The sequence below is a fragment of the Tetranychus urticae genome, chromosome 3 (assembly GCF_039701765.1).
Source record: "Tetranychus urticae isolate SD_2017Ah chromosome 3, NJAU_TeUrti_SD_1.0, whole genome shotgun sequence".
NCBI lineage: Eukaryota > Metazoa > Arthropoda > Arachnida > Trombidiformes > Tetranychidae > Tetranychus > Tetranychus urticae.
Window position 1 is genome coordinate 887,993 of NC_142960.1, and position 26,821 is coordinate 914,813.

Genomic DNA, 26,821 nt, shown 5'->3' on the forward strand with positions numbered 1-26,821 from the left:
TTAAACAAAGCATTGCCATTGTGAAAAGCCAAGTTGCTTGAAAAACAAAACAATGGTTAACAGCATAATTTGTTACTGCATTAATCATTGTCATCAATTGATTGTTTCCATCATCTTTAAGATTAGTTACCGGTTAATTTTGTTGCCATGTTTAATCAACTTAATCTGCTGTTCAATTGATAAAATTAAATGCTCATCTAAACCAGGGAAAAGGTTGAATCAACCTTTCCTTCCCATTGAAGGTGATTCAGGTGCAGGTCAACATTTCCTTTGGGCAATTGTAATTGTCGCAACAATTTTATTAGTGTTTCTCTCCATTTGTTTCTGCCGATGTTATTATCGTTATAATGAAATTTGTGATGAAAAACTCTCTCAATTTGATCATCCCTTATCTCATCATCTTTACGCTGGTTCATCCGCCTGTCAAACACCAACTCCATCAACCTCGCCCATAACAGTACCACAAAGTATTCAATTGGCTCCTCCAAATGTTTCCCAACATCAGATTAAAGTCTATGCTCAGGCAAATGATCATTGCCAGGATAAGAATGAACAAGATCAATCTCCACAATTATCAACAATTGTTCTCCATGGTCAATCTTCAATCAAAATTCATGCCAAACACGATTCAAAAACGAGACGACAATCATCTTTCCGAAGCTCATTATAACATTTTCTCGGTGCAAGTTCCAGTAACAGCTAATTCTTGGCATAACATTTTGATGCCTTTAGTTTATTCAAATTACTGAATTTTTGGGTAACATCTTGTGTTTATTTAGTTGAGCCGGGCAATTTGAATCATTAAGTTGATAGATTTCAATGTTTTACGGAATCTTTCATTTATTTATTTGATTTGTACACTTTGTGATAATTTGATCAAGGTCTTAATATTTCTCATTTAAAAATTACCTGAGAAGAAATGTTGCAATTTTAATGTTTCAAAGCGAGATGATTCATTAGCTTTGAGAGTTTCACTTTTTGTCTCAGGTAAATATTCATTTCAATTTCATTTGTCAACCAATCATTCTGGACATTTTTGCTTTTTAATTGACGTTAATGTATTGAGCTATCTTTTCATTTACCTCCAAAAACAAACAAATCAAGACAAACACAAGAGGGAAATATTAATTAATAGTAAAAAATAAATTGAATAAAAAATGAGCTGTTCAATTAAATATTCACCCGATAGCTGAATTTATATTGACTTATCTAGCATTTTTTCACATTTTTATCATTCATCATTTGAAAAGTGTATACTGTAAGACCAGAAATTAAATTTTGTTAAAACCTGAAAATGTTGAGTTACATTAATTTTATCATTCTTATAATAATTGTACATGTAAAGTGTTTTCCAATCAACGATAATAAAGACGATGAGCTATCAATTCAACTATTTAGTTCAGAGTTAATATCGAATAAACAAGACTCAGTTGGAAAAGATGAAAAACCAGCAACTAAATCAGATACTCGATGTTTGCCAACCGGATTCATGACCGGAGGTTATGATATTACAACTGGAGGTGGAGGTGGAGGCAGCAATGGATTCGGAGGTGGTGAATTCGGAGGCGGTGGTTCGTTTGGTGGTGGTGGTGGTGATTTTGGCGGCGGTGATTTCGGTGGTGGTGACATTGGGATAGACCAAGGTTTACCTCCAGAGGAAATAGCGAGAAGACGGCGAATCCTAGCTGCAAGAATGGCTCGAGCCAGACGAATAAGGCGAATGAGAATGATGCAAGCTGCTAGAAGACGAGCAATTCGCAGAGAAATGGAAAGACGAAGAGCTTTAGCCAATAACAGACCAAAACCCAATCTAAACGGTGGTGGACCAAGACCGATGCCAAGTGGTAATCAACCAACTAACACTGCTAATACAGATAATATTGATGTCAATGATGGCACTGATGACATTGATAATACTGATAATACGGATAATTCAGATAATGTGGATAATGTGGATAATAATGATAATGGTGGTGCTGATGGAGCTGATGGAGCTGATGGTGACACCCAATATGACCAGGCTGGCGGTGGTGACTATAATTGAACTGGCCAAGTTGTGTCCAATTCCACTTTCCTCTAGTCATCTGTTTTACCTCTGTTTGTTTAATCAATTTGAATACAAAATTTGCTGTAACCATTTGAATGTTTATTGAGTCAAATTGAACTTGGAAGGGTTTTTGGATTACAAGAATAAAATTATGCCAGCAAATTCGTTTGGTGATTATTACTTAATTAATGAAGTCCAATTCAATTGGTGCCATCTAAAGGTTGAATTTAATTATCCCAATCTAAATGGTAAAATTAAAAATAGCGTAAGTTAGTTTTGTCATTATGGTTAAGGTTAAAAAATAAACATGAAAATAAACACGAAAAGAGTTGAACAAATAGAGGAAACAAATTGAATTGTTGATCAAATCCTACTTGATCCTTAATAATAAACCAATGGAATAAATGAATTTGAATGAATGAAGTATACCTTTTGTTTGATAATAGTTGAAAGTTTATACAATCTCAGCTCTAATTGTTTAATTTTACATGTAAATTGTACTTGTTGCAATTACAATTTAACAATTATCATTATCATTTAGCAATTATTTCACAATAAAGCTTAATTTTTACCTCTAATTTAGTTATTAATACAGTGAGGTAATTTGAAGGATAAAATGAAAGTTTAAAATTGAATCTTCACATTTAGTGAATCAGACAAATTGGGATTCATTAAGTTATCAATTGCAACAGAAAGAGTGAAAACAAGTACAAAGCAATTAGAAATAGTAATTAATAGTTATAATAGTTATTAATCATTGTAATTTACATCTCACTAAATTGAAAGGGTTGAGGAGGGCGCAAAAAATGTGAAAAGATGAAATAAAGTAACAAAGTCAACAGAGTAAGAGAGAGAGAGAGATTTGAGTATCTTTTTGAGTGTTTTTTTTTGCTTTTTTAAATCAAACAAAGACGTAACTTTCGGGTAGGAAAAAGCTATTAATTGAATAAGCATTAAGTACAAATGCGAAAGTGTTAAAATGATGTTCCTAATAGACTTTGGTGTGTTAAAATGCACTCTAACTCTTTCGATAAACACACAGAGTTGGTCAATTGTTTCAATTGACTAATTTATGATTCTTTGCCTTGTTTTACTTTTCTCACTGTGTGCATTAAATACATTATAAGTATATTATAGTAAATTAGTGTTAGTTAAGTTATCTTGTGCAGTTTGACTTAGATTAAAAGACAAACATTTTTAAATTGACTAACAATTTAGAAACATTAGTTAATTAGTAAAGGTTAGCACGTCTCATTATTAAAGCCTTTTAAACATTAAATTTCAGCTAGAGCCTGATTCAGGTTGAAAAAAGTCATCAGCAAATGGATCGCTCTCTTTTCGGAATATATTTCGTTCTGGTGGGCTAACATGTTCTTCGCCGAAATGGTTAAAAGGCGATGGATTCCGTCCACTGGCAATTTGCTCATTGGAAGCTTGGCATCCTCTAGATTGACCAAATTGGTTCGATTGCTCATTACTTTGAACAGTTCCACTAATTGCATTGGCAACACCAGGAGCGGCAGTATTTACAGTGTATGGTGTTAGGGGAGAGGAGCGAGAAATGGCTCCGTTTAAGGATGATTTTTCAATACTTGAAAGAGGCTTCCATGGCTCAAAGAAAGAATTATTGGCATCTTCAGAGGCAAAAGATAATTCACCAGAAAAGGAATCGATAAAACCAGGAGTTATTCTGGTTATGCTTGATATTTGGGAGAGTTGAGGAGTTGATTTGAAGTTTGTTTGTAAATTGGGTTCACCAGCTGAATATGCGGTTAGATTAAATCCTTCACCAGATTTCATTTCTGGCTTTTGATTGATAAAAGGTTTTCCCATTGAATCACCAAATGCTGAGAGTGGGGTTGAAAATCTGTCAAGGTGTTTACCAGGTTCGTAACTATTTGAGAAGTTCAATCTTTTTGCAGGAATAGAATCAGAGGAATAAGATAAAGATGTGCGACTAAGTTTGCTTTCTTCTAAAGTATTACCAGATCGATGCATTGAAATTTCAGATGATCGATCATCACCAATGTTACTGTTGCTTCTTGAGTGATCACTGGCTGAATAAGATCCTTCCGTTAAACCAGGCCTTGGACTTGAGCTTTCATCATGTCGAGGTGAAAGATTTGAGGTTCTTGAGGCATCGGTTAATTGAAGAGTTGAAGTAACGAAAGCACAATCGAATGGATCATACATTGACGAACTGGATGCACTAATAGTTGAAGCTGCAGGATTTACAGATAATTGAGACGTACCTAGATTTGGTTGAGTATTGATAAATTGAATTTGGTGCAATTTTTGATAATTTGGGTGTTGTTGTGGTTGTTGTGGTTGGCGATTATTTATGTAAACTTCATTCCCTGGTGAATTAAAGCCTTTTAATGATGAAGTGCGAGATTGAAGTTTACGTTGAGGTAATGGCAATGGAGGTGCAAATGTTTCTGGTGGCTGAACTACAGAGAAGCTCAAATATTTAGCTTCTGATGAACCATTAAATGGATTAGCGGACGGCTTGTTTGATAGTCCAATCTCACCAGGTACCATAGATATCATACTATTTGGATTTGATGTTTTGCGCTTGGGTAAAGGAGGAGGAGGCATATCACAATCATCATTTTTCATGGGCCGCGGTGGTACTGGTGGTGGTGGTGAACCATCACGAGAAGTACTTTGGGAACTATTAGACGTATCATTGAATTCACGTGGTGGTGGACGTGGGGGTGGTAAGGGTGACAAATTTTCTAGACTGGGCACAATAAATGAATCAGCTTGGGCATAAGGAGAGTAACGGACGTTTGAGGAAGAGGAGTGTTCGGAGAAACGTGGATTAGACAGACTTGAGGGTGAACGAGAAGAACGTGAATCAATTGAGAGCGGAGTGACCGATCGATTATGTGATATAATTGATTCAATTACATTATTACAAGCAGAGGCATTAACAATACCACTGACAATGGAACCATTGTCATTCAAATTGGTGGCATTGGGATTGGGGTGAATCATATTTGAATTACCAGAAATGATCATACTTGTGGTTGTTATCATGGCCGTGGCATTACCAAGAACGGCGGCAACTGCTGCATTTTCCTCTGATGAAGCACCAGCATTGGTCATCAATGAAGACCAATTAGGTTGAAACACTTCCGAATCAAAGGATAGCTTACGAGTGGATGAGTTGAAGGTTTTGCTGATCGGGAAAGACAAATTATGCGGTTGTGTTGTCACCGTTGTTGATTGTAATGCTGTAATTGGTAAAGGCGGTGGCGTCGATGTTGTACTTGGAGGTAAAATTGCTCTGTTAATATTGTGATTGTTATTGTCACAATTATTGTAACGAGAGAGTGCTAGGTTTGCATGTGATACAGACTCATGGTTGGAGGAAGAGGATGATGGAGGGTAAATAGATGCAGAAGCAGATTGATTAGCTGCTGCTGAGGTTGGAATGGGTGAGGACAAAATTGGAGAGTTGGCAAAAAGATCATCACTAGTGTCACTCTGAGTATCACTAAGAAACGGATTACGGGAGGCTGCAGATGCCGATGATGATGGACGATGTTCTGTAAGTGTTTGGGGTGATGGAGAGGCTGATACATGAAATGAGTTTGAGTTTGAATGACCTACACTTGATAAACCGGGTTGCTGTTGATGTTGAACTTGCAGATGGGGATTAATATGATGATGGTGTTGTTGTCGAAGTTGTAATTGTTGCTGTTGCTGATGTTGCTGTTGTTGTTGCTGTTGTAAATGTAACTGTGCTTGATGGTGTTGCTGTTGCTGCTGTTGTAGTTGTAGAGCTTGTTGTTGCTGCTGGGCTTGCTGCAATAGTTGCTGTTGTTGTAGGATATGAGCTTGATGTTGATTAAGGTGGGTTAAGTGAGCTTGAGCCAAAAGTTCAGTTGATATATTGAATGGGTCAGACTCTTTTCCCAAATTTGATGATTCCAGTGAACTAACGCTGCAAGTCTCTAGATCAAGCTGTTTCTTTTGTTGTGATTTGAGTTCCTGAAAAATAAATGATAGAAAAATTAGCTTTATTCATTTAAATCTACCAGGAAAAAACCTACTTGAAAAAATTCACTCTTGTCACGAAGAGGTTTCTCTCTGCCCACTCCCAATGGATCGAGATCAGCAAAAATGGAAGACATTTCAAAAGGATCATTTGATTTTTGACTTTCTGGACGACTAGGTCGAGATGGTGTAGAGAAAGGAATTGATGCTGCAGATGATTTATGATTTAAATCGTGAGATAATGAAGCTTGAGCTCCATAATTTACTAAGCCACTTGAAGCATTGACAAATTGCTGTGATTCTACATTTTGATTGAATCCATTCATTTCATTGCCATGCGAAGCTTGATTTTGTTTCATTTGTTGCTGATAAAGTTGCTGTTGCTGCTGCTGTAATGCTAACTGTTGCTGCTCATATTGTTGTTGTCTCAAGGCAAGAAATTGTTGTTGTTGAAATTTAGCCTGTTGTAATTGATGTTGTTGCTCAGCAAGTTGTTGTTGTTGTTTATGTAATTTAGCTTCTTGCTCTTCTTGTTTCTTCTTCTCTTCAGCTAATTTATCGAAGATACTTGAAGTCATTGAATTAATTTCTGAGAAGACCGCATATCTGTCTCCACTGGAGGATGCATGACTGTTATTGCTTGAATTACTTGGATTATTGTTGTTAGCACCATTTCCATTGTATGGACTCGAAACTGGAGTTGCTGAATTAGTTATTGAACTAATTGCAGGACTTGAAGTGACTGAAGCAGGCAATTGATTAGCAGAGATTGAATTATTTGCAGGGCTTCCAAAAACGCTGACCGATGGACTAGCAACTGAGCTATTGGCTGATGCAACGTTGGCAAAATTAATTTGATTATTTACTGCAGCCCTGGAACCAGCTGATGAATTACCAAAAGAGTCAGAAAGTTGATTGATTTGTGGACTGGTAAATAATCCAGCTCCTGAACTTGAAAATGAGTTACCCAAGGAGCCTGAAGATGGACTACCAAATGAGTTTCCACCTTGACTTGAGAATGAACTGTTAAAAAGGGCATTCAATTGCTGGTTACTGATTGCAGACTGTTGTTGTTGTAAAGCATGAAATTGTTGTTTCAGTTGATGCTGCTGTTCAAAATCACTATGTCCAGAGATTCGACTTGAGATTGATTCTTGAAAAACGTGATCCAATGAGCTTTGTGAGGCAGCTCTACCTAATGATATTGATAAACTTTTAGCACTTCCATCGAAAGACGCCGAAGGGTCATTAACATTGGCAAAACTAGCAAAACTTGAGCCACCATTGATACTATTAGAAAGTATGTTTTTATTTTTCCGTGAGTTATTAGCAGGAGGCTTGATTTTAAGTAAAGCAGATTCTCTGGTTCTACCAGGTGATCGAGGTGGCGATGGGATAACAGGTAGGCTATTGTGGTTTGATCGACTTGATTTACTTAGAGCAGAGGCATCCAGCGATGAATTAAATTCATCATCAAAAGATTCCCAATTGGCATAAGGATCACTAGCTTGCTTGGCTGAAGCAATAACATCTTTCAGGTTAGACATATCCATAAAGGCATCATCAAAATTGGCTGCAAAGTCAAATGAAACAAAAAAAGAGAAAAGCCACAAAAAATTAGAAACAAACTCAAGCAAAAAACATTGAAAGTGACATTAAAAATGCATCTCTCATTGGTAAATCAAATAACAACTTGTTATAATAGAGTTTGATGTGAAGGGGAGGAAAGCTAAATGTGTGGGAGAGATGATGACGGTAAAAGAGTGGACGATTGATGAACTAATATTGCGTAAAGTAGGAAAAAGTGACACTTTAAATTTAAACTTCTCAATGCAATAAGTTAATTGGTTGAGATGGACAAATGATATTCAGACTAATGGTGTCTGCTTTAAAATAAATTTGACCGATAGTTATCAAGAAAAATCATTGAAATGCAAGGGATAAAACATTTGAAATAGTTAGCTGACTTGTTAGCAGAAGTAAAAGTTATCCTAAATTGTATTTTTTGTATCATAATTAGTAATAATTAATCATTTCCACCCCTAAGTAACAAAAAAGAGTTGATATGTTATCAGCTGAGTTTCTCATTTCTCATGCTGAGCAAATATTCTGAGAAGACTCTGTAAGTTTCCTTTAACCGTTAATGGGTTGTAACCTGAAATTTTGGGTTTCCTGCAGTTGTAAACCAGCTTTTTATCGGAAATGGGTGAGTAGGGTCATTTTGAGTCATTTTGAGTCATTTTTAAGTCTCTAGCAAACAAGATGACTAGTAGCATACCTGTAAAGGCATCACCATTTGTCTCGAAAGCTGTAGACTCATTTCTTGGAGGTGGTAAAGGAGGTGGATTTGTTTCGTTATTGGAGTTAGATGATGAAAATAACGATGAACTCTGATTGCCACTTGATTGTTGTTTAGCATCGGATGAGCCAAAATCAGCATCAGAGGATACATCTCCAGTATTATTGTCAACACTTTGAGTACGCTTCTTTTTTTCATAAACATAAGTAAACAATTCGCCAATTGTTTTCATCACAGGAATTGCTGATTTTTCGGTTTTAATTCCAATAAATGAATGCCCGGTATCGGGTGATCCATAGACAAAACCGAAAGCACGTTTATCACTTGCATCTCGGGCGATGTATGATATTAAAGGAATTGAGTAAGAACTAATTGTTTCACCAGATTTTTCATCCTTAATTGTAACACCTTCCAATGATATTTTTATGATAATCCTTTGCTTGTGAGATCCTGTTTCTTTAATCAATGCCTGCAAATCAAAAGAGATAACAATTAGTTAATAATCAAATATACATTATTGTGTGCAATAATAAGATTCAGGGAGATGATGAACTTTGGAAATGAAATTCACATTTTAAAGGTTTAAGGTAAACAGTTAAAAGCTATTTTCAGTTTTAGATGTTACAAACTGTCACATTTAAAAAAGAGGTTTCAGTTTTTACGCTTTACGATAAATTAAAAGTATTAATCAAAAAGACTCAATTAATTGTTCAACTCTGCCATGATCATTCACTACTCCGGATATACTATGGAAAATTGATTACTTTCTAATAAATAATGAAGTTTCAGTCAATGACTATCATTGAAATGTCAGATTTTTTTTATTGGTTTATATGGTTCCTTGGTTTACTTGCCATTCACATTGATATGTTACTACGATGCATGAGCTAAAATCAATTGAATAATTGTTGACTTGAAAAAATTATCTTTTTTTTCTTCCAGATTAGTGTAAGGCATGATGTTTAGTCTTCATGAAACTATTTTTGGTTCAAGGTTTACATGATTTTCATGTATCTACGACATTTAACTAATAATGTTTCAATGGTCAGACATTATCATATTAATGTTGAAACAAAAAAGTTAATAACTCGGACATTATCATAATCCATTATGAAATTATTATTTTAATATCACAATTAAAGGAAACAACAAAGCATTTGGCTTCAGTCCGTCTATTTGAAATGAAAACAGCATTAGAATAGAGTGAAATGAATAATCGAACATTTTTCTTCAAATTTCTTTCAAAAAAATGGTTTTCAGGTAAATATGCAGAAGCTAATACATTAATAGTAATGATTATTATATCATGAACAGTGGTTGTTATTAAATCTTGGATATGAAATGAAATATTGTCAGTATTATTGATCATAAACTGTAAAGAATAATAAGTTCATTAGATGACAATTGCATAAATCAACGTTTTAATATTCAATGATGTTGAATATTTTCAAGAGTAGAATGCAAATTATTTCAAGAATTTTGTTTTTCGTTGTGTTTATGATTATGTGTCTGATTGTCCTGATTGAGTTGATTAAAATTTTTGCACCGAAAGCCTGAAAAATTGATAATTTGATAGAAAATTCCAAATAATTTTCTCTGGTGTTTTTATAACATTAAATTAACCTTGGATATGATTTTTTTATATGCTTTAAGGTGGGTCAAATAGATGATCATGATTCATGAAGCACTTAGTCAACTGACATTTGATTTTTTGTTTGACACTCCTGAAATTAATCAGATGATTTGAATCGGTGCAAATGTGCTTTTTATTTCCAATGATTACATCCTCGATTGTTGTCATTCAATAATTTCTCGTGATCAGTTTATTTCATTTAGAATTGAATTATCTCGTTGAAAACAAATTGATAGCTGAAAAAGTAGGAGTCAAATGATTTTCAAGTTGTGAATTCAACTTGATCAGTCACTAAATTGGACAAGGCCTCAATTATAGCTACAAATTGAAAAAGAGAAAAACAGAAATACAGAATGAAATTGAGTTTTCGCTATCTGATTATGATAATCAGATCATTAGTAGAGTTTATCAGTACCGAACTATCCGTTGAAAGCAGCTTTACGAGCGATTCACTGATTACGAATGGAAAAAATTGAAAGCTAAAATTATGACCCAATCGCTGAAAGCTTCAAACAGTGAATCAAGAAACGGTAAGATGCTTATTAATATTTAGATCAATGAATAGAAAAGCAAAAATCAAGTTTATCACATTTGATAACAAAAAACCAGTTAATATTATCGTGAAAAATCAAATTATCATAAATCTTCACTGTAAACGATTACTATGAAAAACCATGAAATGAAATCTATTTTAGCCAATATTTGGTCAATTTTTTCTTCTCAATTTAGTATCTGATTAGCACCTTGAATAGTAAACCATTTTTCTTGAATTTTACTCATTGAATATTTTGAACAGGTTTATTATTGGATTGAAAGAGATTTTGTTCAGAAGAGAAGAGCTTGAAGACAGCTTAAATTACAGGTTTAATCTATTGTTGGTTTAACATTTGAATTATAAAATTAGATATATTATGTGATAACAATCAGACTAAACTGAAAACTGAACAATCGTAACATCCAATGGAAACAATGAATTAAAAGAAACTGGTGAACAACAGATTAGTTTTTCATGAAAATTGAATAATAGGATTAAAATGATTTCTTCTTCTTCTTCTTTTTTTTCATTCGAGAATCAGCAATATTCGAGATTGTACCAGTTTTTTGATGAAAGTCAAGTTTCCTTAAATGGCGTCATCACCAATTGAACAAGAGAAAGGTAAATTTTTGACTGTTTATTGAAGCTCAACAGAAAGTGAGAATTAAGTTTAGGTAAAAAAGATCAAGATAAACCTTGACAATTGCAGGGAAAACCATAAACAACATTAAACAATACACAAGAAACTGACATTACTTATGAGTGAAACATTAACCATCAAGTATGTCAACAGCTAAGTTGTATAAATGATTGAAGCAAATCCAAGCATTGAGTTGACTGGCTTAATGAAACTCTCAATGCTTTTCAAATGGAATACCCATGATAAGTGAGTTTTTCATCGGGAAAAAATTTGAATACAATTATTGAAGTAATTTGAATACAAATGCAAAAATATCCCAAACTAGATATTAAACTGTCAGACCAATTGTTCAATGAAATTTAGATGCTGATACACTAACAGTTGGGAGGTAAATTCACAAGTAATATTCACAGGCGGTTGGACAATATATTTATCGTATCGATGGACGTTTATGATTGAGATTTATATGGATAAGCATGTCTTGTTAGCGTTTTAATGTAATTAATACATTTGTTTTAAAAATCAACTTGGTCGACAAGTTTTTTAATCATAAACAAAACCCGGATATCCGTTAGACTAATAACAAAAATCATTTCAGGTCACGTTTATAATAAATAAATATTATAATATGTAACCTTGGTTGGTAATATGAGGAGCAAGCTTACAATTAGGAAATGAAATTGACGAACTGGATTGGAACGCAAATCAAATGCGAGTGAAATTGTTGAAACACCTTAAAGTGATGGACAAGTATTTTAGACAGAATCCAAAAAAGCACAATTGCTAACAATCAAAATGTCTTACTGTTTACATAAATTCAGATGTCAATCCAAACGAAATTTTATTTTTTCTTCTTTCAGCCTCTATTTCACTTTGTTATGCTAAGTTATTCAATTGACATTTCGAGAATCTTTTACACTCTCTTTAACCTAATATTATCAACATGCAATTGAAATGAAGGTTAACCAAAAAAGATGTGTATACAGCGCAAGCAATCAAAAAAATAACTATTAAGCTGTATCACCTTCAATCTCCCACACGAACAGATGAAGATGAAAAGATATATTGGTGTAGATATAAGGTATATGGCCTTAAGGTTAGGAATGAAAGAAAGAGATAGATAGAACTTTAATGATGATTAGATAACGGAAGAGGAGGAAGGATAAAGGATAAAACTAAATGTATAGTTGTTACCTTTAAACGTTGTAAAGCAGATTGGCACATTTTATCACCCCTTGGGCCGGTAACTGGATCAATTCCGATTAATTTAGCTTTAAACGTTATCCCTTGTCCAGCAAATTTTTCTTCACTTGGTAAGGCATCTTTACTTGCAACTGATTCGCCATCAATTGAATTATTTTCTTTAGTTTCTTCAAAGGAACTAGTAGATTGACAGGCAATTGAGGTTGGAGGAACGATTCCAGTCGATTTACTTTTAGATGATCGACCAAAAGTGAAACTTTTCCTATCTTGTGAACCTTTTGATTTGGTTAACCGTAAGGTTAACGATTTTTCAGAATCTCTTTTAGTTGATCCATTTTCCATCATCATCATGGTTTTTCGGCTAACAATGGTTGGCTGGATTGGTACAGTTTCTCGTTTTCCAGTTAGTGAAACACGATTTTTACGTCCTTTAACGGTTTCTTTGGAGCCAACTGTCAACTCTTCTTCGTCTTCTTCACGTCCTTCTTCCTCCCACAGAAAATAGTCTTGAGTAAGCGAAAGAATGTTGAAACTCTTTTTACTTGATCTTTCAAGGGATCAAAATATGTATTTCTTGAGTTGAAATGGGAATTTGAATAAATAAAAAATGAATATGAAGCTTGACGAGAGAATCCAGTGAACGGTTGATGTTATTAACTTGAATTAAGGTTTGTCACTTCAACAGTCGAATGTAATTTACAGTTAAATAAAGAGAGCAGAAGTTGATTGCAAATCTTTATATTTACGACGATAAAGATGAAAATTGGTGGTGGTGTTTATGGTGACACTTTCCAGGATGAAATTAAATCAAGATATCAAAAGCAAATTTTTAACCGGCGTTGACTTTCAATCACTTATATTAAGTCTAAGGTCTGTATCAAAGTGATAATTGGCCTTGCACCAGCCTCCATACATTTTGCCAATTATATTGTAATACTAGTCACTTTTCTTTCTGTATCGATTTTTAATCCTGTCCATTATCGATATCATACAATTAACGCCCTGATAATCTGGAAAAGAAATAACAAAGCAAAAGCATAAATAAATCACAGAGATGAGTTAGAGTTATGTATTACACCACATATTATTTACATAAATAAATCACACTTCATGTAAGCTTCATGGTGTAACATTGTATCACCACCATCACCATCTCTGGTTTCTCATGATCTCTCATTCCCACTTTGAATTCTGGTGAAGCCAATGAAAAACAATGGTAAATGACTAACACCCTAAAATTAATAGATTGATTAAAAATCACATGTAGAATGTAGATAACACTGTAAAGGGTCCAACATTCCAAAATCCACTGGAAGTATCCAAGTTGGTGTTTTTTAAGCAAGATTAACCAGAAGTAACAGGGAAAATGATGCGAATGAGCATGATGATGATGGTGATGATGGTGATGATGGTGACGATAATAATATTGTAGGTTTGTTTGGGTTAAGATAATAGGGAAAAGAGGAAAGTGGAAATGGAAAATGAGAGAAACAAAATTACAATGTTGTTGTTTATGATGTTACCATGAGTTGAATTTTCCTTGAATCATTGCAAACAGTCCAACGATGATGGTTGAGTTGATGATATCACCGAGACGAAGAGATATTAAACAATAAATTAGCTAAACGTTAAAGTTAATTGATGATTTAACAGCTAAACAGCTAAACAGGAGAAGAAAAGAAAAAATAAAGGGTTTGTAAACACCAAAATGAATGAGAGGTCATAAGCAAAAAATCCAGAAAAGAGAAAGACAGCGCAGAAGTAAGAGAGACTGAGAGACTATACCTGTTTCTCTTTCTTTTTCCGTCTCTTCCTTTTTTCATTGAACAAGATGATGAAGATAATTTGATACTAATAAAGTAGGATGTGGATGATGATGGTGATGGTGATGATGATGATGATGTTATGATGTTGGAAAGCGAAGAGTGAAAAATAAACACAGACTGTTTCCAAGCCTTCTCAAGAAATGGTGTGATCTTTAGCTAAGCACATTGTACAGAGAAATGTATTTATGTTGATGACCAGAAGCTTTTCAAATTGTGCTCAAGACTCGACCGTTAACTACACTATCAGCTTAATAGCTAAGTTTTGTTAATTTTTAATCGTGAGCATTTTTTCGGTTCTCATGTTAAAAAGTGATTTGATTGGTAGACCAACAATTGTGCCATTGAGTGTTTAATTGGTTATTCAATGAAATTGTTTAAGGAATTCAGGAAATCGTGAAATAAATTTCACTTCAATTATTACATTCAATCAATAGATTAAAGCTTTAATTTGGCTACAATTGAATATTGATAATCAACTGAGTGGTAGGTTTAATTGCAAGTCTGATAGTTTGACTCTTGAAAGATCGCAGCTTATCCAAATGTTTACAGTTGAATAGCGATAATCATTTTTTTTTGTTTGTTATTGCTCATCTATTGTCCTAATTAACAAGGATTGACTATCTGATTCAATACTAATTTGTAAATAATGATTACATTAAGAGTCAAATTTCAGTTTAATTATGCTTGCATCGTATTAAACATTAAATCATTAATGGTCTACTAATTCACAGTGATTAAATTTTCCTCAATCATTAAATATTTTTTATAGAAATGGTAAAATTATTCCATTAAATCAAACTTTTGATTTTCCTATTCAATTCGTGTATTTCAAATAATCAAGCAATTCTAATGATTTATCAATTAAATTATTACTTGGACTCTTAGAAATTCACAAATTATTGTTTTACAATCTCGAGCAATCAATTTCATGTAATTAATGAAATAAATCAACAAAAAACTTCAACTGTTAATTTGTAATTACAATTGATTGTTGGATGAATCTTTATCAACTTGAAGTCTTCATACGCCATCTATTGTTACCCAAAAGAAAATTGGTAGTGAATTGGTGGGTTGAGGAGTTGATTTGAAGTTTGTTCAAATTGGGTTCACCAGCTGAATATACCGTTAGATTGAATCCTTCACCAGATTTCATTTCTGGCTTTTGATTGATAAAAGGTTTTCCCATTGAATCACCAAATGCTGAGAGTGGGGTTGAAAATCTATCAAGGTGTTTACCAGGTTCGTAACTATTTGAGAAGTTCAATCTTTTTGCAGGAATAGAGTCAGAGGAATAAGATAAAGATGTGCGACTAAGTTTGCTTTCTTCTAAAGTATTACCAGATCGATGCATTGAAATTTCAGATGATCGATCATCACCAATGTTACTGTTGCTTCTTGAGTGATCACTGGCTGAATAAGATCCTTCCGTTAAACCAGGCCTTGGACTTGAGCTTTCATCATGTCGAGGTGAAAGATTTGAGGTTCTTGAGGCATCGGTTAATTGAAGAGTTGAAGTAACGAAAGCACAATCGAATGGATCATACATTGACGAACTGGATGCACTAATAGTTGAAGCTGCAGGATTTACAGATAATTGAGACGTACCTAGATTTGGTTGAGTATTGATAAATTGAATTTTTGATAATTTGGGTGTTGTTGTTGTTGTTGTGGTTGGCGATTATTTATATAAACTTCATTCCCTGGTGAATTAAAGCCTTTTAATGATGAAGTGCGAGATTGAAGTTTACGTTGAGGTAATGGCAATGGAGGTGCAAATGTTTCTGGTGGCTGAACTACAGAGAAGCTCAAATATTTAGCTTCTGATGAACCATTAAATGGATTAGCGGACGGCTTGTTTGATAGTCCAATCTCACCACCAATTACTTGGATTATTGTTGTTAGCACCATTTCCATTGTATGGACTCGAAACTGGAGTTGCTGAATTAGTTATTGAACTAATTGCGGGACTTGAAGTGACTGAAGCAGGCAATTGATTAGCAGAGATTGAATTATTTGCAGGGCTTCCGAAAACCCTGACCGATGGACTAGCAACTGAGCTATTGGCTGATGCAACGTTGGCAAAATTAATTTGATTATTTACTGCAGCCCTAGAACCAGCTGATGAATTACCAAAAGAGTCAGAAAGTTGATTGATTTGTGGACTGGTAAATAATCCAGCTCCTGAACTTGAAAATGAGTTACCCAAGGAGCCTGAAGATGGACTACCAAATGAGTTTCCACCTTGACTTGAGGTTTGTGGTTTGATCGACTTGATTTACTTAGAGCAGAGGCATCCAGCGATGAATTAAATTCATCATCAAAAGATTCCCAATTGGCATAAGGATCACTAGCTTGCTTGGCTGAAGCAATAACATCTTTCAGGTTAGACATATCCATAAAGGCATCATCAAAGGATAAAGACCAAAGCAGCCTAAATCTCTCTATTTTAACTGTTAATCTCTTTGATTGGTCAAAGCAAGATCATTAGGCGCATAGAGTAAAATTGAATCGACCGCGGTTGAAGGGTTAACCAGAAAAGATAGCTTTTAGTCGGCGGCCGTTTTAACTCCAAGCGGGAGTTAACTTGAACTCCAGTTTTTTCTCAACTTTTTTCCCCTTATTTTTGTTCGTTTCTTCTACCTTTTTGATTGAATTAACTTTTGATCTTTTATTACAAAGCTTTATTATCGTATCTTCATTATTTTAACATCGAAACATTGCGTCGTTTTTTCTTACCTTTCTTTTCCTCACCTTTTTGCGCTAATTACAATACATTTATTTTTCCAATAGTAAGAGTTACGAACATGTGACTAACATTGCGCGGTCAGAAAAATTTTTCGGTTTCAGAAAATGTCAATGTCAATTAGAGGTCAAATAAAGAATTCACCTTGAATAACCTTGAGCGTGTAATCTTACGATTTCACAGTCTGAATAAACTGATGGTTCAAGTTTGAGGTCTGTAGCAGCAAATGCGCGTGAGTTATGCCTGTATGAAAGGGTAAAATGAAAAAACGCCCGGTAAAGCATTTGATGGTCTAAATGTTGAAGAAACTCTCCAAAAATGTAAAGAAGTTTTCTATGAATACTTGTGTTGTGAAAATGTATCCAGTGTTGCTAGAAACGATATATTTATCGATGTACCTTTTATTTTTTTAAACCTTTCACTTCAAGACTCTCAGCACTTTGAAAAGCTGAAGCTTTACCTCTGTGGATTAATTCAACGATAGCTCTAAGATCGGCAAACTCTATGTCCTTCATGATTACAACTGGATATTGGTATGTACTGAAAAATTTATTGAAAATATTCTTGAAGTGATGAACAAGCACTAAGAACTATGTTGTGAGCCCGAATACTTCCATGAACACAGGACAGAGTAACATCAACCATAGCCTCTTCCTAAAAAATCCGTCAACATTCCTGCTTGGAAAACAGTTTTTCCCTGACCAAGCATGGTTGCAGCTAGCAGCTCGTAACGCTACTTTGATCCAACTGGATCGGCCTGAACTAAACTTTCTTGAAGATCTCTATTTTTTCTTTCAGAGGGACTCTTTCTCAAGCTTGTTTTTTTCAAGCGAAGTCTCGATGGCTTTAGTTAACACCTCCTAAAGATAGGAAACTGTGCTATAAATATAAAAATGTAACTATGGGATAAAAAACAGGCAATGAAAATATTTTTTCAACAAGGTCACTCACCGATGAAGCCGAATCATATTTAGCAATAGTCTTGCTATGATTAAGGACAAACATTGTAATCAATTTTAGTTCTATTATTGCATAATATTAAATTGAAATACATAAAAAATTAGGAGTTCCTTTCAATTCACCTTTCAATCCTGTAGTTTAAGACGGTGTAAAAAACGTTCAAAATGAATCAATTTGAAGTCTTCATACGCCATCTATTGTTACCCAATCAAAACTGTTAGTGAATTGTTGAACCAAAATTTATCAATTAATTTATGCGTAATCTGTAAAATTTAACCCATTTGTAACTTTGGTTTTTCTGCTTTCAAATAAGTCCTTCAATTATGATCTAATCTTTGAGTTCTCAGAATTTATTGTTACATATTGATTAATTTTGAGTCAACTTCATTGTTGAATTAAATACGTGATAAGATACCAAATTAATAAATCTCTCTATTTTAACTGTTAATCTCTTTGATTGATCAAAGCAGCATCATTAGGCGCCTAGAGTAAAATTGAATTGACCGCGTTTAAAGGGTTAACCAGAAAAGATAGCTTTTTAGGCGGGAGTTGACTTAAACAAGCCATAAACTCCAGTTTCTTTCTCAACTTTTTTAGTTTTGTTCGTTTTGTTTCTCGTTTTGATTGTTGAATTAACTTTTAAGCTTTTAGCTACAAATCTTTTATTGCTTTATCAGGAACACAGTCTTTAACTATCTTCGAAAGAAAATTACATCGATCTCATCTTCTGCAATCTTAACAAAGCTTATGCTTGAATCTAGGTAAGTACAAAGCTCCACATTCAACAAAGGTTTTTTGTTGACTTTTTACGTTCAGTCAACTAAAATTCGAACTGGATTTAATTTATAATAGTAAATTTAGTGAAAATCAATTAATAACGATCAATAAGTTGGCTTTTTTTAACTTGCATAACTATCTCTGAACATCCATCGATGCATTTTATTTGGGTAAAGTTCTTGGGAACACAAAAGTTGGTTATTAACCAGTGGTTTACACCTATTGTTATTCGCACCTTGATACTAGATAAAAATCACGAGAAAGACTGGAAATGTTTAAAAGTGAATCAAGTTTAATCATGTCTTTAGATTGCCGTTTGCCAAATTGACTGTTTACAAACAAAACCTTTACCTTGTAGATGTTATCCATCCAATATGCTAATTGCCTTCTTGTCATTCTTTCGAAATGGTTACGGTTGCAACGTCATTTTAATTATCGTTAAGCAAAACAGTAATCTTGGTAGTAATATCTCTAATAAGTTGAAGTTGAGGCCAGGAATAAAAAAGTACAAAAACGTTGCCAAAAATCTGTAACAAACTTTAAGTCTCTGGTTGATGGGCGCCATTGCATTCCGCATAAATCTTAATGATAATCATTTCAATTCATTCTCTAACTCTTCTATCTTCTCAGTTTACCGCAGCCTCTTTCAATATTTACACTATGATGGAAAGAGAGGAAACCCATTCAAGATCAGGCCAACAGAGAAGCAAAACAGTGATTATCAATTGTGAATCCAAGTCTAAAAGGCATCATGATCGTAGTCACACTATCCTTGAAGTGAATACAAAATTTCAACAGAGTTTCTTTGTCAACAATAGGATTTGTATCCAGCTAGTCTGTCTCTTCAACAATTCAGCCATTTTGCTCGAAATCACACATTTCATTCTTTCAAAATGAATTTCAGTCTTCTCTATCATCTCTATCTTCAATTTATTCAACGTAGATGAAACCTTGTCAATTTGTCTAATCCGCCTTTCTGTCTGATTTATACTCTCACTTGGTTCCTTTCTTGATTCACTCCATTTCTTATTCTTCATCTTCTCTTTCCTTGGTCTCTTTTTTGCTGTCTTCACCCTCACTTTCTTTCCATTTATCTTCTTCTCACCACTGAAGACATGTATGCTCACCAAAACAATCTGGATTCATCACACACAGTTACCAGAATCAACAATATCATTCAACTGTTTATTCATGGTAATATATAATTACCGGTATTGCTCCTGTGGATCCTCTGATCTGTGATATCTCCTGATTGTGATTGTTCACCTGATGTCCGTCTTTTGTCTCAGATGACACAAGTCATGTCGATCTTTACCTCTTCGACACCAACAGTCAACTACTTTCATTTACTGTTAGAGGGCGACTATGAAAAAAATCTGCAATTTTGTTAACTTAACCCTGACCACTTGTGTATTATTTTTCTACCTCAACCTCTAGTTCTCCCTGCTCTCGATCTCTCTCGATTGTTTTCTTCATTTTCCCATATTTTTCCTGTTCTGTTGGTTTGTTTTTATTCCATTTACCTGATCGATTATTTGGATTATATGATTTCATGAAATTTGCAGTGAACCTTTGTCCTCAACATTTACCATCTGTTATACACTTAACTTTATTTTTTTTTGTTTCTCCCGCTAACCAACACATCTTCAACAATTTCAAGCTATATGTAGCTGATTTCAATCAACTTGATATCTTTGTGTACTTAAGGTGATCCTCTTTAATCCTTCAATAGGATCACATTAATCAACTGTACATTCAAAAGGTGGTCAAGCTACTCAATGGTCAAAACGAAACCTCGCCAAACTCGGATTTACGATGATGAAGGCTACAGAAGGAGAGCAGCTTGTCTCTGTGTTAAGAATGAACTTGAAAATGAGGTTGGTAATTTATTTATTGTTAATCAATTCTTTTGGTGGCTCTTGTCATTATATCATGAGCATGTTATTTAAATGTCACATCATGATATTGATTTTTCCAAAACAAAAGCCATTAATTTAGTTTCCATTGTTCTTGAATTTGAATCATCAGTTTGACCTGTTAATTTAACAAATGTCAAAATTGAAATCATGTTTATGGTATCAAAATTGTTTTCCTTTTTTCTAACAAATTTGCATTTTCGTTCCTTTTTAGGTTCTTCTTGTCACAAGTAGTAGCTCACAGGATCGCTGGGTTGTTCCTGGTGGAGGTCTTGAACCCCATGAAGATTCACGTGAGGCAGCAGTTCGTGAAGTTATTGAAGAGGCTGGAGTTAAAGGTGACATAATAAGATGTTTAGGTACTTTTGAGGTAAATAATCATAAACTCTCCTTTTTGGTAACCAGCCAGTTTTATGTTTCCAAATTTCTTAACTGTTTTATTGATTTTTTTATATTTATCAACAGAACCGTGAAAGGAAACATCGAACTGATGTTTACATACTTGCTGTTACCCAGGAGCTCCAAGAATGGGAAGATTCCACTGCCATAGGTTAAAAAACTACTTAATTATTCAAAACTATTCACATATTTAACGATAATTATTTCCTTCTCCATCCTACAGGTCGTCGCAGATGTTGGTTTACCTTGGATGAAGCGATTGAGGAACTATCTTCACATAAACCAATTGAAAGTAATTACATTAAGCTGCTGATTAAAGACAAGGCAAACTGATGAAACTGTGGAATCGGACTGGGTCCTTTATAGCCATCTACATGGACACTCATGATCAAGATTCACTCGTTTACGTAAATTTAACCATCTTTCACGTCCCCATATTGGAAATATAATCGGAAACGATCATTTTTACTGCTTTATACTCTTTCTGACTTTAGACTGAATCATTACAAAGACTATTACTTTATTTGTACCTAAATATTCTGTATCCTGTTATCAAGATTTTTCAATTTCTAATGTTTATTAATTGAAAACATTGATATAACAAGTATGATATTGCATGAATGTACAAATGTCCTGACAGTGTACAATACATCAATTCTGAATGAGATACCCTGAGATGTTCAATTTGAGTTAGTTAGTTGACTTGATTTTTTTTCAAACTTAATATTAAATTGACCAGTTGATGTAAAATGGTTATCACCTTACATTTTAAAACTATCGATATTTATTTGAGTAATTGATTGAGTTTGATCACATTTTTTATTCCAATGACCAGTATTGGGTACAATTACATGTTAACCTGTTAAAAAACAATATTATATTTCTGAATGAAATATAATTCAAAGCAAAAATACTATTGAAATAAATGTTTTAATCGATTAATAATACAATCAATTCAACCAAAGTTGAAAGTCAACATTATCGATCTAAACATGTAAACATTTACATTAATACTTGTAGAGTAATCAGTAACCTAAATAGTGATTTTCAAGCTACCCACTCTTATTAAGCCAAATAAGGATTAAACCACACCACTGATTAACACACATGAGACGACAAAACTGGAAGATCTTAAGCTCACAATGAAACATTGACTGGACAACTAATGATCAACCATGAAAGCCATTGATTTGCGTGATGTATCGATTCCTTTCAAGACAATCAAAGCTGATTTTCATATTTCCTCTTACTTCAGTTACATTGTCTCTTTTCATTTGGACTTTTATTCCTATTCGCTTGTTTACTCTTGATTACAATGGGATCAACAATCATGGATTAGACAACAATTATGAATACTTGAATCACACGGAGGATTGGATATTTGGTGATTTTCTTGTCAGGAACAGTGACCGATGTCCACAATTTGGATTGGCTACAATAGTTTTACTCATCCATAGTGATCCAGTCAACATAGAGAGTCGAAACCTTTTACGCCATTATACACCGGGAAATTATTGTTTCACCTTTCTATTAGGATCCCGTGACAATGCAACCAATCAACAGATTGCCAAGGAATCCAAACAATTTGGAGACATTGTTCAAGGAACTTTTCTGGATTCCTATCGAAATTTGACAAGAAAACATATAATGGGTCTAACTTGGGCTGCTTTATACTGTCCATTGGCTTCATTCATTCTCAAGATGGATGATGATGTCCTTCTCAATTATACCTTCATCAGTGATTATCTTGATTCTCAGTTTCCATCTTATTCAATGGATCCATTTCTGGTTCGAACTCCAATTAAAATGATCATTGGTTACGTGATGCCCAGATCACCAGTGATTCGTGATAAAACAAGCAAATGGTATGTCGATTCAAGTGAATATGGTGATGATTTTTACCCCACATTTGTCTCTGGTTGGGGTTATATAACGTCCATCGATGTGATTCACTTACTTCTCAATCAAATAAAAGACACTCCGATGTTCTGGATTGATGATATTTATGTAACTGGAATGCTTCGATCCAAATTAACGGACATTTACTTTTACTCCATAAACCAATTTTTCAACATTAATCTAGATACTGTACGAAATTGGACTCGATTGAAGCATAATCATGTTTGGCCTTACATGGTTAGCGTTTCTTCTAAAGACTTGTTAAGTATCAGCTTGGAGCGTTACTCTTACTGTGATAAACACAAAAAACACTGTGACTGCTGTCTTACATGGTTGGATCCATTTGACAAGAAAAAAACAGAACCAATAGAAAGGTCAGATCTGGTTCCATTGAAATCTGCCGGAGAAATCGCTGAATTACATATTGGATAAAGGTTCAACTACGAATATCAGAGATTAATGTGATTCATGAAAAAACTGATGTTCCCTCCTTTATGGTTAAATGTTGAGATTATTTGTTTTTTATAATACTTGACTTTTTTTTTATAAGATAATTTATCGGTGGTAACAGTAAGTTAATCAATGTCAATCAGCATTCATTTATTTCATTTAACTTTATCATTCCTCTCTTTCACTATCTATCTTCCTCTCACTCATCATCATTTTATCAATTAGTCTTTTTCATCCACCTAATGTTGTGCAGTTTATATTCAACCAAACGTAATACAATGAAACATCATTAACAAATAAACCGATAACTATGATTATATTGAATTACACAAAAGTGCCCTTGTCTCCATAATTTCTTGTTGTGATTCTTGTTGGTTGTTGCTGTCGTTGTCACCTCCATTACAATCATCAATCAAATCATTCGTAACGTTAGATCACCAATACCATTCCTGTTGTTATTATTTTAATTATTTGTTTTCTTCTTTAATCTTTCGTCGTTTCTTTTTTCTTACCTTTCTCTTCCTTACCCTTGGCTTCATCTCGGATAACATTGTAAATATCATCATCATCATTATCAGTAGACTAATCGTGAACTAACTTCTCGTCAACATGGCTAAATATAAAAGTACAACTCTTTCCCGAAGCTTACAGGTTAATAACCAGTCCAAGCGATCGCCACCAGCAAACCATCATTTAATGTCTAACGACAACAACAGCGATGATCATCAAGCTCATCATGCCAATCATCATTCAAATCCCCACTCTAATCATCACTCCAATCATCACTCTAATCATCATTCTAATCACCATTCTAATCATCATTCTCACCATGATAATTGGGCTCTCAATCCATATACCAGTAAGTATAAACGAAACAAATTCAGTGTAAAATTACATTGAACCACACGGAGAACACGTTTCATAAATAATGTTGAATGAACTTCTGATCAAACATGTTGACCATGAGCATTTTGAAACACTGGAAATTATCAGATAAACTTCTTGCACCAAAGTTTCGCTGAGCAAACTTGAATAAAAGCTAAGTTGCACTTTTTAGGTTTAGGTTTTTAACCAGATTTAGGAAAAGCCATTTTGGTTCAGATACATTTCAATGAGACAAAAAAAAGCCAAAATTAACCCTTGACTTATCTTGTTGGCTTTTTGGCTTTTGACTTTTGATTAGTTGTTCAAGGTGATGTTATTTGAATTATCGTAACTTTTCATTTTGCGAGAGTTTTCCTAGTAATTGATAAATGTTGATCTTTTAAATATTTGTACCTTACCAGCTTAAGTATTGTATGTCTAATGGTTGTCTACTTTTTATTGAAAGCTCATAAACATGGTTATCACGGGAATGATCATGAAAGTAACAGCCATCTTAATTCTGGAATTGATCTTTCGCGAGAAGATAAGTTGATATCTAATCATGGTGGTGTAGTCACAAGTGGTAACTCTAACAACAATGGCAATCAAAGTAAATCACACAATAATGATGGTAATTCCAGTACGGGCAACAATACTCTTAATATCAATAATGGCGATGGAAATGAAAATAACAGCAACAGCGAGACTCCCATAAATGGCCATAAATCGATTGAACTGTCTGATCATGGACATCATGATCATCATGTGTTACATCCTGCCCATCATCATCAAAACTCTCATTCCCACCATCACCACCAATCAAACCATCATTCATCACATCATCATGGACATGCAAATTCACCGGTAACCTCAGCTCATTCACATCAACCTCAAACAGCTCACCATCACAGTCATCATCATGCAACCTTTAGCTCCTCACCCTCGGACCAAGTGTCATTAGGGTTAACCATCAAACATCCCATGATAACAGCAACAAGTCCAACAGTCACTTCAAATCCAAATGTAGTAAGCAACGATCATCATCATTCACACCATCATCACTCTCACCATTCTCATCATCCTTCCCATTCCCATTCCCACTCTTCCCATCACTCACACCATCACCATTTACACGCCAATTATCCAACCTATGGCGCTTCAACTATGCAAGATAGAGATTTACTTTCATCTGGTGCTTCTGGTAATCATTCGCATACATTTCGAAGTATTTCGCACAGTGGAAGTGGCCACCAATCTCCATTATCACCGAGCTTAGGAGCTTCAGCGTCAACAGATTTGCCAATCCATAATTTTCATAACACTGGTGAACACTCAGCTTCTCCTCCGACCATCATTTCAAGTCGAAATCACATTTGGAATGGATTGACCGGAGCTGAAGAAGGAAATAACAGAGGTGGGACAAACGGTCGTGACTCTACTTCGGCTGAAACTGGTAGCGATGCTGGTACTCCAACTCCTCAATCAATTTATGAGCATAGTCCATTATCGGATATTGGTTCATCACAATCTTCATTATTAATTTCGAATTTGAAGAAAACAAAAAGACAACCTCAACCAATACCTGATAATTGTAAAGATGATGCCTATTGGGAGCGAAGAAGACGAAACAACGAATCAGCAAAACGGTCAAGAGAGTCTCGACGAATCAAAGAGCATGAAACTCATGTTAAAGTTAAGGTCCTTGAACAGGAAAACATGAGGCTTTTGGCTAAAGTTAATATTTTAGAGAATGAAGTTGAAAAACTGAGAAAGATCGCTTATGATCGACGTGAAGGAGTCAATGATAATGATGGTCGGAGTTCAGGCAATAATGGATCAGGCCAAGGAACAAGGCCAAGTTCAAGTGCAAACTAGCAAAAATTAAAGCAAATAAACTTGTTATCATAGCTTTTCAGTAAAGCAAATTTGAATGATTTTTAGTTTTTTAGCCACTTTATGAAAATAAAATGATTTTAGACATTTTGACACCAGAAGTAACCTTAACCAGATTTTAAAATTTGCATATTTCTAGCAAATATTTTCAAGCTTAGTAATATTAACTTAATATTATTACCGGGACACAATTGTACAATCAGTGATTTTACCTTCAAAGTTATATTTTGCCAAAATTTATTAAAATTGTATTGCAATGATCTTTAGTTTGAGGTAAATAAACCATCGGAAAAAGGATATGCAAGTTCAATTGTTGATTATTTTACAAATGTTAACGATAATCGAAATAATATTTTATAAATGTAGACTTTGTTAAATTGCATTAAACATGTTAAATTAAAACACTCTTTTCGTTCTTATTTCTGATCATTTATAATTTACACAATGGTTTGCCATAACTCACAAATAACTTGTGCTACAGATCCAAGACTTGAACCATAAATTTAGAGGTTTGTATGAAATTTAAATGCAATTTTATATCACCGCATGGTCTTGTTCGAATTGATGGACTTTAGTGACAAAAAATGACTTTTAATGGCTTTAAGATTTCGAACTTATGATTCCTCAATTCAAGTAAGCTTATGGTTCAAGTCCGGAATCAGTCACACCAACTGTTAGTGAGGGTTGCTACTAAAAAAACAAAATTAACACAATGATCACATTTATTTATTG

At 34.1% G+C, this 26,821-nt stretch overlaps 4 protein-coding genes across 6 annotated transcripts; 3 read left to right on the top strand and 1 right to left on the bottom strand.

The window, feature by feature from the left end:
- Positions 1–1,297: 1,297 nt before the first annotated feature.
- Positions 1,298–14,350, bottom strand: LOC107369078 (uncharacterized). Of its 2 annotated transcripts, XM_015936989.3 has the most exons (7): positions 14,148–14,350; positions 13,863–14,023; positions 12,354–13,372; positions 8,331–8,820; positions 6,109–7,625; positions 2,477–6,046; positions 1,298–2,288 (listed from the first exon to the last, which is right to left on the bottom strand). In XM_015936989.3, the coding sequence occupies exons 3-6, from the start codon at positions 12,711–12,713 to the stop codon at positions 3,329–3,331; spliced, it is 5,085 nt and encodes a 1,694-aa protein (XP_015792475.1). In that variant the 5' UTR covers positions 12,714–13,372; positions 13,863–14,023; positions 14,148–14,350; the 3' UTR covers positions 1,298–2,288; positions 2,477–3,328. The 2 variants fall into 2 exon arrangements, with proteins under 2 accessions (XP_015792475.1, XP_015792476.1); XM_015936990.3 differs by lacking the exon at positions 14,148–14,350 and having other exon boundaries at positions 13,886–14,090.
- Positions 14,351–18,446: 4,096 nt separating this feature from the next.
- Aps (diphosphoinositol polyphosphate phosphohydrolase 1 Aps) lies at positions 18,447–21,747 on the top strand. 2 transcript variants are annotated; one of them, XM_089269788.1, is made up of 5 exons: positions 18,447–18,652; positions 19,299–20,545; positions 20,799–20,954; positions 21,050–21,134; positions 21,207–21,747. In XM_089269788.1, the coding sequence occupies exons 2-5, from the start codon at positions 20,447–20,449 to the stop codon at positions 21,314–21,316; spliced, it is 450 nt and encodes a 149-aa protein (XP_089125914.1). In that variant the 5' UTR covers positions 18,447–18,652; positions 19,299–20,446; the 3' UTR covers positions 21,317–21,747. The 2 variants fall into 2 exon arrangements, with proteins under 2 accessions (XP_089125914.1, XP_015792481.1); XM_015936995.3 differs by having other exon boundaries at positions 20,401–20,545.
- A 145-nt stretch (positions 21,748–21,892) lies between these two features.
- On the top strand, positions 21,893–23,452 carry LOC107369080 (beta-1,3-galactosyltransferase 5-like). The gene has a single exon (XM_015936993.3). The coding sequence runs from the start codon at positions 22,181–22,183 to the stop codon at positions 23,312–23,314; it is 1,134 nt and encodes a 377-aa protein (XP_015792479.2). The 5' UTR covers positions 21,893–22,180; the 3' UTR covers positions 23,315–23,452.
- A 6-nt stretch (positions 23,453–23,458) lies between these two features.
- Positions 23,459–26,491, top strand: LOC107369079 (uncharacterized). The gene is made up of 3 exons (XM_089269787.1): positions 23,459–23,760; positions 23,911–24,191; positions 24,663–26,491. The coding sequence occupies exons 2-3, from the start codon at positions 23,942–23,944 to the stop codon at positions 26,069–26,071; spliced, it is 1,659 nt and encodes a 552-aa protein (XP_089125913.1). The 5' UTR covers positions 23,459–23,760; positions 23,911–23,941; the 3' UTR covers positions 26,072–26,491.
- Positions 26,492–26,821: the final 330 nt, after the last annotated feature.

Bases quoted from the DNA above. Each gene is read 5' to 3' on its own strand.
- LOC107369078 (XM_015936989.3), bottom strand. From the start codon at position 12,713: ATGATGATGATGGAAAATGGATCAACTAAAAGAGATTCTGAAAAATCG. The intron at 8,821-12,353 runs GTAACAACTATA...TTTGATTTGCAG, and splicing joins CTGCTTTACAACGTTTAAAG to GCATTGATTAAAGAAACAGG. The intron at 6,047-6,108 runs GTAGGTTTTTTC...TTTATTTTTCAG, and splicing joins ACAAGAGTGAATTTTTTCAA to GAACTCAAATCACAACAAAA.
- LOC107369079 (XM_089269787.1), top strand. From the start codon at position 23,942: ATGGCTAAATATAAAAGTACAACTCTTTCCCGAAGCTTACAGGTTAAT. The intron at 24,192-24,662 runs GTAAGTATAAAC...TTTTATTGAAAG, and splicing joins GGCTCTCAATCCATATACCA to CTCATAAACATGGTTATCAC.
- LOC107369080 (XM_015936993.3), top strand. From the start codon at position 22,181: ATGTATCGATTCCTTTCAAGACAATCAAAGCTGATTTTCATATTTCCT.
- Aps (XM_015936995.3), top strand. The intron at 20,546-20,798 runs GTTGGTAATTTA...GTTCCTTTTTAG, and splicing joins AGAATGAACTTGAAAATGAG to GTTCTTCTTGTCACAAGTAG. The intron at 20,955-21,049 runs GTAAATAATCAT...ATTTATCAACAG, and splicing joins GATGTTTAGGTACTTTTGAG to AACCGTGAAAGGAAACATCG.